Source organism: Chiloscyllium punctatum, chromosome 25 (assembly GCF_047496795.1).
Source record: "Chiloscyllium punctatum isolate Juve2018m chromosome 25, sChiPun1.3, whole genome shotgun sequence".
NCBI classification, from domain to species: Eukaryota; Metazoa; Chordata; class Chondrichthyes; order Orectolobiformes; family Hemiscylliidae; genus Chiloscyllium; species Chiloscyllium punctatum.
Window position 1 is genome coordinate 69,411,126 of NC_092763.1, and position 18,143 is coordinate 69,429,268.

The 18,143-nt window shown below is 40.9% G+C and overlaps 1 protein-coding gene across 4 annotated transcripts in view; it reads right to left on the reverse strand.

Annotated features, from left to right (window-relative positions):
* Window positions 1–18,143, reverse strand: part of ophn1 (oligophrenin 1) — a 196,998-nt gene that overhangs the window by 138,039 nt on the left and 40,816 nt on the right. For all 4 annotated transcript variants that reach the window (XM_072595481.1, XM_072595480.1, XM_072595479.1 and 1 more), the window contains exon 2: window positions 1,133–1,228. In XM_072595481.1, the coding sequence (XP_072451582.1) occupies window positions 1,133–1,228 (96 nt within the window). The remainder of the gene's footprint in view (window positions 1–1,132; window positions 1,229–18,143) is intronic.

The following is an 18,143-nucleotide window of genomic DNA, read 5'->3' on the forward strand; positions in this document are numbered from 1 at the left end:
TGTTAGAACTTTATAAAACATTAGTTAGGGCCACAGTTGGAATACTGTGTGCAGTTCTGGTCACCACTCTAATTGGAAGGACATGGTTGCAGTTGAGGGGGTGCAGGGGAGATTCACGAGGATGTTGCCTGGGACGAAGTTTCAGTTATGAGGAGAGACTGGATGGGCTGGGTTTGTTTTCCTTGGAGGAAAAGAGGCTGGGGGAGGGGAGGTGGTTCTGATTGAGGTACACAAAATTATGAGAGGCACAGGTGGAACAGATCATGAGAATCTCTTCCCTGTCACAGATGTGGCTAAGACAGGAGGACATAGGTTTAAAGGTGAGGAGCAAGTTGTTTAGAAAGCATCTGATAATCTATTTTTCCTTAATAGGGTAGTAGATATATAGGAGTGTGCTACCTGTGAGGGTGGTGGAGGCATGCATCTTGAGGAGTACTTAAAATGCCAGGGCATAGCAGGTTATGGGCCATGTGTATAAATTGGATCAGTGTCATTTGCTGTTTGTTAGTCAATATAGACATGGAGGGTCAAAGGGCCTGTTTCTATGCTGTATGACTATGATTCTAAGTTTAACATGGTCATGGGCTCTCTGGGAAAAAAAAAATCTGGTGAATAAGCACAGGTGAAGCCTCCAAGATCGCTCTCATCTTTTCACTGGCAACATGATTTTAAAACAAAAGCAAATAATTGCTCTGATTCAATGACTGCCAGAAGAAACCACCAGTCAAGTAAATCCAGACAGTTCATCCTCTTCTCAAACTATTCTCTGCAATGATACGATTACCTGGTTGGCAAAGAGACAGCACCTTTGCCAGCTGTGCTGTTCTACTTCAAATGAATTGCATTTTCTTTTGACCTAAACATAAGTAACTAAATATTAGCTGAAGAAAGGAGACAGAGGATTCAGGTGGCCAGAGATAATGAGCCCTTTTAGCAGCTATCTTGCAGTCATGTTAACTGGACTCAACAACTGTGTGTATCCAGCTGCATCCCTGCAATCTTCCAGCCAAAAGCATTTTACTGACAAGAAAAGCATAACTGAATGGCTGGATCATTATTTAAAATGGACTTTTTCGCCTCCTCCACCATTATATTCCACAGCTGCAAGAAGGATGTCATTTCAGTTCCTTACCAATGTTGATTTCATCGTCAGTCAATGTATCTCCAATGAATTCAAACTGAAATACATTCAGGCTCTGTGAAAACTTCACCACAGCTGAAGAGTAATCTGTAACAGAAAATAAAAGGACTTCAATAGTTTGTAAAATACTCCAATACACCATATCATGCAACATCATACATTGGCAGCTTTCTGAACTAAGACAAGGGTTCAAGAAATCTCTAATTTAGAAGTCTAGCAATTACAGTCAGTTTAACCATAGAAATGGAAATAATTTAGAAACAATAATTGGGAAAAAGTTAACTCACTTCAGCATATGTGGAATAATATAAGCAAAAGGAGCATAGAGGGCTACAGTGGGGAATATAGCTCTAGAGACAGCAAGGATACAATAGGCTGAGTGGCCTCATTTTATGGTGATATCATTCTATAATTCCACGACCGAGCTGGTAACGGCTGCATATCACCAAACCATTCCAGCTGACGGAAACACAGGGGTATTGGTGTCATAACTGGAAATGTTACACTGGTTCAGATCCTATTCCACAGATACTCTTCCAGAAACTCTTATTTTGCTTGAACTTACACTTGTATAATAGCAACATGATTGGACATGAAAGGTTACCTGCAACTATCTATTTTGGAAACCAGTGAAGTTGGACCAGGTATAAACAAAACAAAGTATATTTCAGTAGCTGCTTGGAACGGCAGAAAGACCAAGTGAATGAAAACTGGATGGGTAACAAGAAAAACTTCTCCAATTCCCTCTCAACTAAATCCAGCACTGGGGTTGAAGCAAGTTGGAAAAACATCTTTCCTGAAAGACCAGGCACAGACATGATGGGCCAAATGGTCTCCTTCTGCACCATAAAACCTCAGTGATTCTTCCAACTTCATAAACATACGGATTAGGAGCAATAGGCCCTTCACCCCTTCAAACCTGCTCCACTATTGAGATGACAGCTGAACTAATTAGTGCACGCTCCTGTTATGACACAGGGTAAACCCTCCTGCTTAATTTAAAACCAGAAACGCAGAAAAGATGTATCCCGTGCAGTAATCTGTAAACATCGAGTGGCCAAGAACTATTTAAAGCAAAAATTAACAAATTTCTTAAAGTATAACAGACAATAACTAACCACTATTTATAACTTATTCCTCTAACATATCTGTTATGTTCCCTTCTATAAAACTAGCCTAATAAAACCCCCAATTAAAATTTACAAAACAACACTTCTTATCTCAAAACCAGGCAGCTGTAGGTTCTTGTCTTTGGATCTTCCAGTGTCTTCTTTTCTCCTTGTTAGGAATTTCTGCGTTAATGATCGAAAAGGTACTTTTAAGAGATGCTTTTTTCAAGCAGTCTACATGTTGGCAGTTCTCCTGTCAACTATTCAATTTTATCCCCTGGTCTTATACTCCAGAGCATTGGATTGTGTCATTGGCTTTTAAGATTGTCAATATACTCAATTCAAATTTGATTAGAATTTGTTACATTTCAGGTATAATTTAAACTGATTGGCTGAATTCAAATTTGTTTTTGTGTCCAAGCAATGAACTAATCAGTTGTTCAACCCAATCTTACATTGTTACTTTTTGAGAACACTTAGTGCTGTGTTCAGTAATTCTGCAGCTTTTAACTCTCTTAAAAGATAGATCCACATCTTCATAACACTCCCAACTTTGATAACTTTTCACCTTTGCTTTCAAGAATCTATCTACAGCTTCTTTAAAAATATTCAAAGAGTTACTTATATCGCCTTTTGAGGAAAATTCCAAAGCATCACAATCCTTCAAGAAAATAAATTCTCATCTGATCCATGAACTTTAAGCTCTGACTCCTCGTTCTAGGCTGTCCCATGAGAGGTAACATCCTCTCCACAGCATTCTGTCAAGAGCCCTCAGGAGTTCATGATTCAGTTAAGTCACTGATTACTCTTCTAAACTCCAACAGATACAAACCTAGCCGTTTTCTCATAAGGCAACCCACCCATTCCAGCTCCGGCCCAGTAAACCTTCTGAACTTTTCCAAAGTATATACAATTAAATAAAGGAGACCAAAATTATACATAATACTCTAAATTTGGTTTCAGTAATGCCTTTAACCTAATCAAGTTATTATAGTTAATAACCGAAGGATAACCTTCATACTTTTGTATTCAATTAATTGCAAATATTGAATTGCAATGAATGTAAGCATTCCATTAGCTTTCCTAGTTGCTTTCCTGAAGGCCCAGCCACAATAAGGTGATGCCTCAAGAGTGGATAAGGCACCGACAGAGGAGTGGTGGCAGTACAGGGGTTGTTGGTGAACTGGCTCAGAACTCCTTTATAATTATCCCTTTTATTCTTAAGCTATTCAACTATTGAAGACTTTAACTGTATTATTCACTGTAAAATGCATGTGACAATAAATAAATCATCCTTACTGTACTTCCATGCTAACCCTTTTACCTCACATGCAGGAAAGTACTCAGATCCTTTTGCATCTCAGAACCCTCCAAATCTTTCACCATTAAATAATAGGCTTCTTATTCTTGCCTAAATAGACAATCAATCATACAATTTCCCACATCACGATCTTTTGCCAGATCTTTGCTCACCCACTGAACCTGCTCATTTCCTCTTTGTCGCCTCCTTGTGTCCTCTTCACAACTCACTTTCCTACTAATCTGTGTATTGTCAGCAAACTTAGTGACCAGATGGTTGGTTGAAGTTAGACATTTAGCAGCTATCCAAATGCCATCTTAAAACTGATTGGTTATCCCTTGCCTCTACCATATCAGCAGACTGCGAAGTAATTTTAAAGAGGTGATACTTGCCAAATGTTTAGTTGCGTGTGAACATTGGCCATTCGCCAGCTTGATAATTTGTTGAGATGATGGATGGTGGAGCAGTAAATGTAAAAAAAAATTCTTTGGCACAACTAGAACATTATACAAGCAAGTCAATATTGAGATAGGGTTACTCCACTAAAGGTAATCATGCTTTAGATGACACTAAACCATAGCCCATTCAGCCTGTTCAACTGGCTTTTGTTGACATTAAGCTACTATGGTGCTATTTGAAGAATTGGGAGTTCCCTGGCTCCAATCCAATATTACTCACTCTAACACAACCAGCAAATATATACTCACTCATCATTTAACTCATTACTGTTTGTAAAGTCACTCTGCACAAATGGATGTCACATTAGGCCCACTCAACAGTCAATTCACCTCCACCTCAAAATAAATCACTGGCAAAATTGCCATTGGAATTGAAAAGCTGTGCAAGTGATTACAGAAGCCATCACCATCAGAAGAGAGGGGTGAGGGAGGAAGGAAAATTGCTTGGAACTTTACATGGAGTCACCCAACTCCAACTGATAAGTTGGTGGTGAGCACACATCCTAAAGGCCAGGAAACCCTGATTGTACAGCCATCAGGTGGTAAATTAAATTTTCAACCCATCTGGAGCCAACAGTTCTCCAGGTCCAGTCTGACCTGGTGCTTATGTGCTACTGCTCAGAGTGCAACAAGTCCCCACTGATTAATGTCACTGAAGATAGATAATAAAAAGATATTTGGCAAGGGGAAGCACCCCAAACCTTATTAAAATTCTAGCCACAGTGAAAGGAGACCCTTGTGTGACCATAAAGTGGAGTCAATTGTTGCACAGATGGTTTAACCGACTGACACCTCCCATAGGAGGAAGCTGAAAAGCAAACGGCAAAGCATTCTCAATGTATCGCCCCATCCTGACAAGAATACATGAGGTGAGGTGAGTAAGAGGGGGGATGATGGTAGAAAAGAGGTGAATGATCTTAGCCATTAAATCATAACATCACTGTTCAAAACCAGTGCGGTCTCATTTACTGCGCACCTGGATTCTAAAATGTACACTTTTGCAAAGTATTTTTCAAACTTTGAACCGGAACATAATAGGCGCTATGCAAATATAAAAATTCTTAGGGGTTTTTTTGTAAAGGGCTAAAGGCTATTATGCCCATTAAGTCAATCCCATTTCATTGATCAATGCCACCTTGATGTCATATTCCTCCATTCCTGTGTTCCACTACTGAGACCTCTCGAAACCAATCTCTAGCTGTCATGGAAATTAAATTGGAACAAAGAAAACGTACAGCCCAGGAACAGGCCCTTCGGCCCTCCAAGCCTGAGCCGATCCAAATGTACTGTCTAAAACTGTTGGTCAATTCCTAAGCATCTGTATCCCTCTGCTCCCCACCTACTCAAGCATCCGTCCAGACATATCTTAAAATGAATCTACCGTGCCTGCCTCTACCACCTCTGCTGACAACGCGTTCCAAACGCCCACCACCCTCTGTGTGAAGTACTTGCCAAGTGTATCCCCCTTAAACATTCCACCTCTCACTTTGAAAGCGTGACCTCTCGTTATTGAATCCTTCACCCTGGAAAAAGCTGGTCTCTACCTACCCTCTCTATACCCTTCATGATTTTGTAAACCTTAAATCAGGTCCCCCCTCAATCTTCTTTTTTCTAGAGAAAATAAACCTAACCTACTCAATCTCTCTTCATAGCTCAGCACCTTCCATACCAGGCAACATCTTCTTAAACCTTCTCTGCACCCTCTCCAAAGCATCCACATCCTTTTGGTAATGTGGCGACCAGAAATGTACACCGTATTCTAAATGCAGCTAAACCAATGTCTTGTACAATTTTAACAGGACTTGCCAGCTCTTAACTCAATACCCCATCCAATGAAGGCAAGCATACTATATGCCTTCTTGACCACTCTATCCACCTGTGCAGCAGCCTTCAGGGTACTACAGACCTGCACTCCCAGATCTCTCTGCCCATCAACTTTTCCCAAGACTCTTCCATTTACAGCATAGCTTGCTCTAGAATTAGACTTGCCAAAATGCAGCACCTCACATTTGCCTGAATTGAAAGCCATCTGCCACATTTCTGCTCAACTCTCCAGTCTATCTATATCCTCCTGTATTCTCTGACAGTCCCTTCTGCTTTCTGACACTCCACCAATCTTTGTGTCATTTGCAAACTTGCTGATCATACCAACAGTGTCCTCTTCCAGATCATTTATGTATATTACAAACAACAGTGGCCCCAGCACTGATCCCTGTGGAACACCACTGGTCACCTTTCTCCATTTCGAGAAACACCCTTCAACTACTACTCTGACTCCTGTTGCTCAACTAGTTCTTTATCCACCTAGCTAGAACACCCTGCACACCATGTGACTTCACTTTCTTCACTAGTCTACCATGGGGAACCTTAAACGTCTTACTAAAGTCCATGTGTATGACATCTGCAGCCCTTCCTTCATCCAACAACTTGGTCACTTCCTCAAAGAACTCTATCAAGTTGGTAAGGCATGATCTCCCCAGCACATAACCATGTTGCCCATCACCGGTAAGCTCATTCCTTTCCAAATATAAATAGATCCTATCTCTCAGTACCCTCTCCAGCAACCTCCCCACCACCAACATCAGGTTCACTGGTCTGTAGATACCTGGAATATCCCTACTACCCTTCCTGTACAGGGGACAACATGAGCAACCTTCCAGTCCTCCAGCACCTCATCTGTATTTAAGGATGCCACAAAGATAACTGTCAGGGTCCCAGCAATTTCCTCTCTCACCTCCCTCAGCAGCCTGGAATAGATCCCATCTGGTCCTGGGGATTTGTCCACCTTAACAGCCTCTAGAATACCCAACACGTCTTCCCTACTTATGGCAACATGATCCAGATTAATCAAACTTCTATCTATAATCTCACGATTCATCATGTTCCTCTCCTCAGTGAACACTGACACAAAGTAATCATTCAGAATCTCACCCAATCTCTCAGGTTCGGCACACAGCCTTCCTTCATTATCTTTTACTGAACCAATCCTTTCTCTAGTTACCCGCTTGCTTCTTATATAAGAATAAAATGCTTTGGGATTTTCCTTAATTCTGCTAGCTAAAGCTATTTCATGACCCCTTTTAGCCCACTTGATTCCATGTTTAAAACTTGTCCTACTCTTCTGATATTCCTCCAGGGCCCATTCTGTTCTTAGCTGCCTGGACGTTATGTACGCTTCCCTTTTCCTCTTGGCTAGTTGTACAATTTCTCCTGTCATCCACGGTTCAACAGACACCATTTGATAAATACAGGCTCACACAAAAGGTTTCCGCCTGGTTACACCACTGGGAATTGATCTTATTAAAAGGGTGAAACTGATCTACCAAAATGGGCACCACCCAACACACTTTGCCTGTAGCTAGTGTCAAATACATCAACAGTTTACAAATGCTTTATTTTTGTCTTTTCTCCCTTGTTTACATTTTTCAAGGCCATACACTACCTGTAACCAAGGAGGCAAATGCAGGAACTATTCCTAGATGGTGTGCAAGGTCCGCAGTGGAGATGGCCAACATGCTTACTTTCCCACAACCCTATCCCTTGATGAAACAGATGAGAACCCCAATGTATCACAGAACAAAGTGAAACAGAGGCATGAGCCCACATTCTAACACTGCATATTGACTACAACAATTCACTAGACTAACTGGAAAGGAGGCTGAATAATGTGCACTTTAGACTATAATGGTTATAAAGTCTGAAGTAAATATTGACTTTTTTGCTGGATATTTTCCTCAGATATATCCTTTTAAAGTTAATGTCCATAAGCCTACACCACGAATCAGTATTAAAAAGTACGTGAGGAGTTGAGCAATGAATCCCCAAGTAATTCTCCCTCTTACTAAGAACCTAGCTGGTCCTGGCAGTAACACAAGTCATAGGAACATAAGAACTAGGAAGAGTAGGCATTCAACCTCTGAGCCATTTGATATCGTCATGACTGGTCTCATTTTAGCCTCAACTCCAATTTTCTGCCTGCTGTCCCTCAACACTAAAAATCTGTCTATCTCCTTCTTAAATTTACTCAACATCCCAACATTCACCGCACTCTAGAGTAATGAGTTCCAACCCTTTGGGAGAAGCAAACTTGGCATCTCGGTTTTAAGTCTGCTATCCCTCATCCCAAACTTATGACCTCTCATAAAAGGGCCAATAATCCAATTTCTGTACAAAGTCCAGCACACATCCAACATAACATATCAGATAGTGAGAGAAAATTTGGGAGACATTACACTTTAGGACAAAAGAAAACACAAAAAGGGATAAGCCCATGCAACTCTACAAATTCTACCAAGGTAATGATGTTCAGTTAATGAGCTGGTGTTAGCACAATGCCCTCCTTCTGCATGGTATCACATCCGTGATTTTGTGGTGGCACAGTGGCTCAGTGGCTAGCACTGCTGCCTCACAGCACCAGGGTCCCAGGTTCGATTCCAGCCTCGGGTGACTATCGGTGTGGAATTTGCAAATTCTCCCAGTGTCTGCGTGGGTTTCCTCCCACAGTCCAAAGATGTGCAGATCAGGTGAACTGGCCATGCTAAATTGCCAATGGTGTTAAGTGCTCATTAGTCAGAGGGAAATGGGACTGGGTGGTTTACTCTTCGGAGGGTCGGTGTGGACTGGTTGGGCCGAAGGGCCTGTTTCCACACTGTAGGGAATCGAATCTGAGTGAAGTACCAGCAGAACTAAACCTCAGTGAAGCTGAAGGATTAGTTAATTATAATGAGTGACAGATGGCCTTTCAATTTGCAGTTCCTCCACGATTAGACAGTTTTGATAATGACCTTGCCTCCAAATACAAATGTAAGTTAGGACTCAACTGAAGGGGACCTTAGGTATTCATGTAATGCTAGAGCGTCCACATGATATACAAGGCTTCCCGTCACATTCCACCCAGAAATCATTACCTTCCTGACAAATTCTGGAACACAGAACAGAAACCCTTTGATAAGTCACCAGGAACCATTCCCCCGCATACCCCTGTGAGCATATGAAATCTTCAGCTGACATCAAAAAGGATGTTTTTTTTTTATAAGAACATAAACAGGAATAAAACTAGATCACTTAATTGCACTCCTTTTGTTATTGCTTTGGAGCTATTTGCAGCATCCTACAGAAAACAGCAAACTCAACTCACTCCAACTACCTGGAAGGAATAACTGCTGTTGAAATCAATATACTGATTCCAACCCCCTACCCTCAAAAACAGAATAGGCTGGGGCAATGGGAGAGAGGAAGTGGATTGTAGTTTACAACAAATACATAGAAATAAAAATCAGGTCAGCATCTTGACTTTTATGCAATGCTCCCACTTTAACTCTTGGGGCTCAGGAGACATTTGCTACAGGAAGACAAAACCCTCAAATATATGACAGGAGGCAGCTACTGTGATGATGCAAAGATCACAGTGGCATTTCAGCATGGGAACGCCTGGGTGTTGCAGAGAGCCAGAAACACCAGCAGAACCTTGCACAGGCAGGGAGCTGTGCTGTTGTGGCTTATGGACCATTTGTTTGAAATAACATTTCTGTAAGGCGTAAAGCTTTACAGTCCAACTGGTTTAAATTTCAAAAGGTTTGTCTTAGCAACGAGAAAACATCTGCACATGTTAGCATTAGACAGTAGATCTGAAAAAGTAAGCACCATGCCCTCCCTACTGTAAAACCAGTTAATCTACATTCTTTGATATTAGCTTACTTCCACTTGGATTATTAAACTATGAATAAATTGCATTCAGGTGTTTGAATACTATTTGCCCTGCAAGACTCAAGCATCCCTCCTGGGAGGTACGAGATATTCACCCACAGACTCTGCTCATCGCACACCAACATGTGTGCATTAGGGCTACTGTCCAGACTAGGAGTCCAAAAGGATCGCTTTCAAAAAGCCATAGGGATGCTGAAGGCAGAGCTTCAGGATTCTGAATGGGTTTGGGACCCTCCTACATCAAGCTCCAGCATCATACTACATTACCATTAGTCATTTTCTCACTGTAGGATGAGGCAAAGTCTTCAAGATGACCAGAAAGGCCAAGCAGCAGCAGCAAGAGGGCCATCTGAGCACCTTGCAGTGAGAAAGAGGAACCATTAACAAATTGCTCAGAGATTCTAGTGTTCAGCTTATTTCACCTATACAGAATTTTTCTGCTTTAAAAATTCACGTGACATCCGTCAGCACACCTTTCATTAAATAGCATTCAAAAAAAAAGATAAGACTTGCATTTATGAAGCACCTTTCACAACGTGAACAAGTCCCTTTTCTGCCAATTAAATTCTCTCAGTGGAAACAGCAACCTAATGTCAGAGACACCAAAAGGAATTCTTTAGTTTACCTTTGGAATGTCATCAGATTTTATGCATTCACGCAGAAGGGCAGATGGGACACTGGTAGCTCAGCAGATATGATAGTTTGAATTATGTAGGAGACATGAATGCTAATAATGAAACAAATTAGATGCTTAATCATGCAGTGAGCTCACCATCACTGTGCATTACTGCCAACCCAAATTTCAACAGCTGAGTGTTTGGCAACAAGGCTGTGATTTTAGAAAATAAAAGACTGATAAGAAGTAAAAGTACAGTGATGCCTGAATTACTGACAATTTCATATTAATTATTAAACAGGTGAAGTATTAATGGAGAGATGGGAGTTGCATGTAGAGGACTGGGAGAGGCAAAGCGCAGTGGAATATGAAAACAGAAAGAACTGCAGTTGCTGGAAATCAAACAAGAACGAAAATAGCTGGAGAAACTCAGCAGGTCTGGCAGCATCAGCAGACAGCAAGCAGAGTCAACGTTTCAGAACAGAAATGGTGCTCACTTCTGAAGGAGGGTCACCGCACCTGAAATGTCAATTCTGCCAGGCTGCTGAGTTCCTCCAGTTATTTCTGTTTCTGTTGCAGTAGAATCAAAATAGTTTAGAAATAAGAGACACCTGACAAACAGGATGAAAGGCAGACGGAGATGGATTTAAAATGCCCCTCAGTTTAGTAAAGAGGGTTACAGAGTGGCAGGCACATGGAACAAGCTGTAACAGTGTGAACGGTGCAGACACAGGAGGAATAGACGCTCAACATTACAATCAGCAATTATTCAGGAATGATAAACAAGGATATAAATGAGGGGGAAGTTGGCAACATTCATCAACTTGGAACGGTTTATATACTTGAGAGTTCAAAGACAGAATCTATTTGTTAGTATTAAGAAATAAATCAGGAACTAATACACAAGGGAAGTGTATAATACTAAGACACCAAATAGTTGGAAACAGGCAGAGAAGCAAATTTGCAGGCAAATACCTGACACATACAAGAATATTCTAGTCATGTTGATGGAGAATTTCAATAAGCCAAGGAACTGTAGAAATAGCAGTGTGAACAGTGGCTCTAAGCATGGACGAACCCAATAGAAGAACATGGCCCAACCCTTGGGAACACAAGGACGGGAGGAAAGACAGAAACTGCTCCAATTCAAAACGATATGTGCATTAGTTTCATATTCCAATTTTAAACTTTAAGGAAGGTTAGTGGATTATGTTCAGTGTAAATTAGTATTTCCTTGTTCCCACATCAAATATAGACTTCAAACAGGTAGCCACAACCCAAAGCTCTTTTTCCATGATAGAGTACTTCTTCTGATATTGGTTTGGTTTCTTAAAATAGCAGCCCACTGGCTTCCCTGCTTCTGACTGATCATTCTATAACACAACAGGCACCCACCCACAAGTCACTGCCATTCTGAAAGATCTGGAAAAACCAGGGGCAGCTAATATGGATTGAGTTATTTGGATCACCTTCAGCTTCTCATTAGTGTCTTGGCATTCTGCTGACCATGCTGCTTTTTTGTTATTTCTCGAACAAATTCATTCAAGGCACAGTCATCATCCTGAAATGACGCACATACTTCTGGTAAAATTCACACATTCTCAAAAACCTCATGACTTTTCATTTAGCTTTAGACCAGGAATTCTATTCAAGCTTTCACTCGCCTTGGCAACACCTGTGCTTCTACACCATGTTCGAGAAAATGTCACCGTTGCTTTTGTGAAATCACTTTTACTTAAATTTTGTCTCCAAACCCACCAACTGTAATTGCTTAAACACAGCTTCAGCTGTTCTCTTAAGTGCACATAAGTACAGAGAGATCTGGGTGTTCTTGTACACCAGTCAATGAAGGCAAGCATGCAGGTACAGCAGGTAGTGAAGAAGGCTAATAGCATGCTGGCCTTCATAACAAGAGGAATTGAGTATAGAAGCAAAGAGGTGCTTCTGCAGCTGTACAGGGCCCTGGTGAGACCACAGCTGAAAATGTGTTGCTGGAAAAGCGCAGCAGGTCAGGCAGCATCCAAGGAACAGGAGAATCGACATTTCGGGCATAAGCCCTTCTTCAGGAATGGTGAGACCACACCTGGGAGTACTGTGTGCAGTTCTGGTCTCCAAATTTGAGGAAAGACATTCTGGCTATTGAGGGAGTGCAGCGTAGGTTCACGAGGTCAATTCCTGGAATGGCGGGATTACCTTACACTGAAAGACTGAAGCGACTGGGCTTGTATACCCTTGAGTTTAGAAGACTGAGAGGGGATCTGATTGAGACATATAAGATTATGAAAGGATTGGACACTCTGGCAACAGGAAACATGTTTCCGCTGATGGAGGAGTGCCGAACCAGAGGACACGGCTTAAAAATACGGGGTAGACCATTTAGGACAGAGATGAAGAGAAACTTCTTCACCCAGAGAGTGGTGGCTGTGTGGAATGCTCTGCCCCAGAGGGCAGTGGAGGCCCAGTCTCTGGATTCATTTAAGAAAGAGTTGCAAAGAGCTCTCAAAGATAGTGGAATCAAGGGTTATGGAGATAAAGCAGGAAGAGGATACAGATTAGGAATGATCAGCCTTGATCATATTGAATGGCAATGCAGGCTCGAAGGGCTGAATGGCCTACTCCTGCACCTATTGTTTATAAATCATAAATATGTTATAGTTACAAACCAGCTGCAGCTTGATTCATAAGCTTCTGGAAAGTAGATAGCCCGGTTTTTTAACCAAAATGGCATCATCCAACATTGGTATAACTCATTTGGTGTAATAAAAGCAGAAATTTCCAACTCTCAATGGCATATGCCAGCACCCCTTCAACAGATCAATCTTAGAAAGAAATAGGAGGCACTGCCAACTCTATCAAGGAAAGAATCCACTTTCATGGCTGCATTCATCTTTCTACAATCCATGCCACGTCTACACCAATTGGTGAACTCCAATTGCTTTGACTCTGTTCAATCAAGTGGTTCTTTGGTATGTACTGAATCAGTTTCCATCTGAGCTGGGGTTTTTTTCTGACCTCAACCAATAAGGATGCTGTTTTCAGTCCTCACTCCCCTGTATCCACAGCACATCTTGCTAATTTAGCATATCCAAGTGCATCTCTACATCCCATTTTCAGTAGACTTATAATATCCTATACTTGTCCTTTCTCTAAATATGAGAACATAGTATTTAGCTGTTCCAGTATGTATTAGCTAGTCAAATTGTAGGAAGCTCACAAAGCGCTGTCTACCTCACACCACCTCACATATTACCTCCATCATTTTTCCTTACTCTTACCAGGTGATATATTTGTTCCTCTTTTCTACGATAATACCTTTTCAGCATGTTTGTGACATGACTAATTAACCTGTGGTCAGGAATACTTATCGGATAAGTCACTTTACTAACTCTTCTACTTTGTATGGGCCAGTAAATTTCACTTCCAGAAGTTCAGCTTGTAATAGCAACGATACCCATAATTCATCACCCAGCTGAAACACCCTAATCACTATGTTCATCTGCTCCTTCTTTCAGTTTCACCAGAGAGATTTGTAAATCTTAGAGTCGTAGAGTCATAGAGATGTACAGCATGGAAACAGACCCTTCGGTTCAACCTGTCCATGCCGACCAGAAATCCCAACCCAATAGAGTCCCACCTGTCAGCACCCGGCCTTCCTGTGCAACCCTGCATGCTCCTGTGATCTTTCTGGTAAGATGGACGCAGAATTCAACATTGAGGGGCTAGTCTTTCCCATGCAAGAACTTCTTCCTTATCAACTTTGGTTGACCTCTTATCTCATGATCATAATCCAATTCAAAATGGGTGAAATCCAGTTGATTCGTTTGGGAAATCTTGGCTAGAAATCTGATCCTTTACCTCAGCCTGTAAGGCATGTTTGATAGAGCTGTACTGCATTATATGATATCCTGGCCCAGTAAACTACCCATTTATCAATACCTACATTTTCTGTATCCCTACATGCCCTGCCATAGGGACCTCATATGCTACTCACGTTATCTCCTTATGGAATATAGACAAATATCCACATGGCTGTGAGGGTGTCTCTACGTCCTCATTGAAACTCAATTTTTCATGTAACACGCTGGAATCCTTCAGACTCCACTTCAGTGTGAGCTGTCTTTGCCAAATTACTTAACTCTGGGTTTTCTTCCTGAGCTTTAATTAAGCGTGACATGCTAGATTCCTCTTTTGATCAATCCTCATTCTTAAATCGAGTTTCAGCCATCCTAATATATGCTTGTATTATTACTATGACCTCCTGTAATTGTCTTTGTTTAGCCATTGCTCTGGTCACCACACTTGAGGGAAAAATACCTGGAACCCATTCCTCCAACTGTTCTAGGTCTCCGATCTCAATTGGACTTTGTGAGATTAGAGGTAAAGCTACAACTTTTACTTCTGCTAAATCATTCCCCAGAAGTAAGCAACTCCATTTAGAGGCAATTTCCGAAACAGAAATAGCTGGAAGAGGCTCAGCAGGTCTGGCAGCATCTGTGGACAGAAAGGAGAGTTAACATTTCAGATCCAGTGACCTTTCTTCAGAACTGGACCAAAACATCAACTCTGATTTCTCTCCACAGATGCTGCAAGGCCTGCTGAGATTTTCCAGCAATTTCTGTTGTTCTTTCAGATTTCCAACACCTGCAATTTTTTCAGGTTTTTTCTCACCAATTTCTAATTTAGTAAAGACATGTGCCTAGCCATTTTCCCAAATATGAAACAGACCTCAACATTCTTTTCAAGTTCATACTGGACTTTAAATTATGATTCTCCCCACCACAGCCTGCATCAGCATCCAGTTTCCTGTTTCATCTGCACCATTTTAGGCTTATATTCATATTCTCCCTTTTGTAATTATAATTGTCATTTTCATGTGCGTAGCCATCTTGCTTTCCTCACCATTTTCTTCCTTTTAAGAACTCCACCTCCAGTTTTATCATTCCCTCCTCACATTCAAGTTCTTTCTATTGGTAACTGCACCTCACCAAATTCTGATATTTCTGCCTAAAGTACTTAGCCTCTTTTGCCTATCCTCTCTACACCCAACTGCTGTGCTAGGACCTCAGTTATACCCACCTTTTGATTTTAAGCTCTGTCAGAGAATCGTGGTAATGGAGAGAAAAAGTGCATTTGAAGTCTGCCATTCAGCCTTGATTGTTCTGAATAGCAAAACAAGCTCAATTTACAATTTATAGAGTCAGAGTCCTAGAGTTGTACAGTATGGAAACAAACCCTTGGGTCCAACTTGTCCATGCCGACCAGATATCCCAAATAAATCACATCCCATTTGCCAGCATTTGGCCCATATCTCTCTAAACCCTTCACATTCATCCAAAGTTCCAAAACAATGCAACATCTTGTCAAACAGTAATTACTGCTCTTAGGACTTCGAGGAAATCAGCTCCAACACAATACCTCAAAAAAAAAGCAGCTTTTACAGCCACAACTTTTTCCTCCATCTTGGATTACTCAGAATCCAATTGATGTTCTCCTCTTTCTATTTCTTAAGCCTCCACGAAATAAAAGACTCATGAGGCAGGTTCTGCCACATCCACACATCTTCATCGTCATCTTTCCAGCTCAGTAAGTCATTTTTTTTTGTTTTGGTTGCTCTGGGACCTCCTCCTGAGAGGCAGGTCTCTCTATCCCCGCTTCATCTCTGGTGGAGGCATCAGAAGATGAGCCAGGACCCCAGATCAGTTGAGAGCCAGGAGCCTGTCAGTCAATGTCTAGTGAAGGTGGTGCAGGACCTGCACAGTGTGACCATCTTGGAGGCAGCGGATGCAGAAGCGACAATGCCAGTAGTAGCAGAAAAGGAGCACATTGGGATGATGTCTGACAGCAGCGACTGGAGGAGCAGAGACAGTGAAGACCACAGAGGGGAAAAGTTGCACTTTTGAAACTGTTTCAGTTTTAGTAATATCAATTTAGTATTAATTTACTCAGTATTTTACAATTTACTCAGTAATTTCTGTAATCCAAGATGGCGCCGGTACATGGTGATATTATCAACATTTCACTGTACCTAGGTACAAGTGACAAGTGACAATATTAAATATATCTAAACTGGTGTATTTCTAATATTGATACAAAGAAATAAGAGGGGAGATGGTGGAATAGAGGTAATATCATCAAACTAGTAATGCAGCATCCAAAGCGAAACAGGGATTCAAAAATCACATCACTCCAGCTGATAGAATTGAAATTCCATTACTAATTGTGGAATTAAGAAAAAGAATTGTGGAAATTGGTAGCTACTCTGTAACCACAAAGCTGTCATCAATTGTCACTAAAATCTACCCAAGATGAGTGACAAATGTCAGTCTGGACAGCAACACCCAAACTTTATTTTTAAAAGACTGAACAAAAATAATAGCCTCGATTAATAGTACAATCTTTCTGACTAAGTAGAATGTCCTAGGGAGGATCCCAGTTGCAATCCAAACTGATCTTAGCTCATAAAAGACACCATGTATACATATTCCATAGCAACGGCCCTTCTTTTTATGCTCTAACTACAAGGGCTGGGCATATAGCTCTTTATTGTCCAAAGATTTGAATGCCTGACGCCCCCTTCACATGTTAAAACATTCACAATGCAGTACGGCTAGACAGTAACCAAAAAGAATAACAATCATTTAACAATCACAAGAATTTCACTTATTGTCATTGTACCCTGTAGAGCTGAAAGGCAGAGATGGCATCCCAGTCTATGATGAACCCTCCAATTTCCGAAAGGTCAATGTTTGAATTTAGCAATTAGCCTCATTTGCTGTCACCCCAAGTCAGACTGTGGATAACATGGCTCACTGTTAATATCAGAATGCAAGCACAAGTGCATGTTTGTTTAAAAAACAGCAGGACTGAGCTCAATTGCCCGGGATTGTCAAAGATACTATACAAATGTCAAGTTCGATACAGTATGCTCAAAGCAGATCTTTATGGAGATGGAAGTAAAAGAGAGAGATTTTCTCCCGTAAACTGGCTTTGTAAACATAAATTCCTGTAAGTAGGAAATTTCAAAAGGGGTAGCTATTAAAAAGGTCTCAGATATGAAAAGGTGGCTACGTGATGCTGAAACAGATGTAGTCTATTTCTCCTCTGCATCATTCCATCACTTGTCATAAATAACGAGGGAAAGAACAACAAATAAATTAAGCATGTGTTACAAAAACACCAGGAGAAAGATCATTGATAATATATTTTTTTGTTTAAAAAAATTGAGAAATTAGTCATATCTTTCAAAGATTTTGCTTACAGGTAGATAAATAATATACAGGATAGCAACTTCTATTGACAGCCCGATAAGTGAAATTCTTGTGATTGTTAAATGATTGCTATTCTTTTCAGTTACTATCTAGCCTTACTGCATTGTGAATGTTGTGAAGGGTCCATTAGGCATTCAATCTTCAGAAATGAAGAGCTATATTCCCAGCCCCTTTAGTTAGAGCATAAAGAGGAGGATAATTGCTATGTACCTTTCTGAATGTGAAATAATTTTGCTCATTAGCCAATCTGATATTTTAATAAATTTGTTATTTCATGTTAGGTGAACTGCTTTGGCATTTACCACACAGCTAGACTACAGTAAACAACAGATGCTACACTTTAGGCTTCAACTGACAATTACCAGCGTAAACAAGAATTAATCTGTATTTTAAAATGCACCTGAACCAATTTTGCATTTTTGCTCAATAAAAATTAAATGATCCCACTAAAAATAGAAGCAAATCACGGAGTTGGGTGGGGAGGGGATAGTGAAATAAGAGACTAATGAAATTGTGAACGCATGCCAAAAGACAGTAATGCAAGG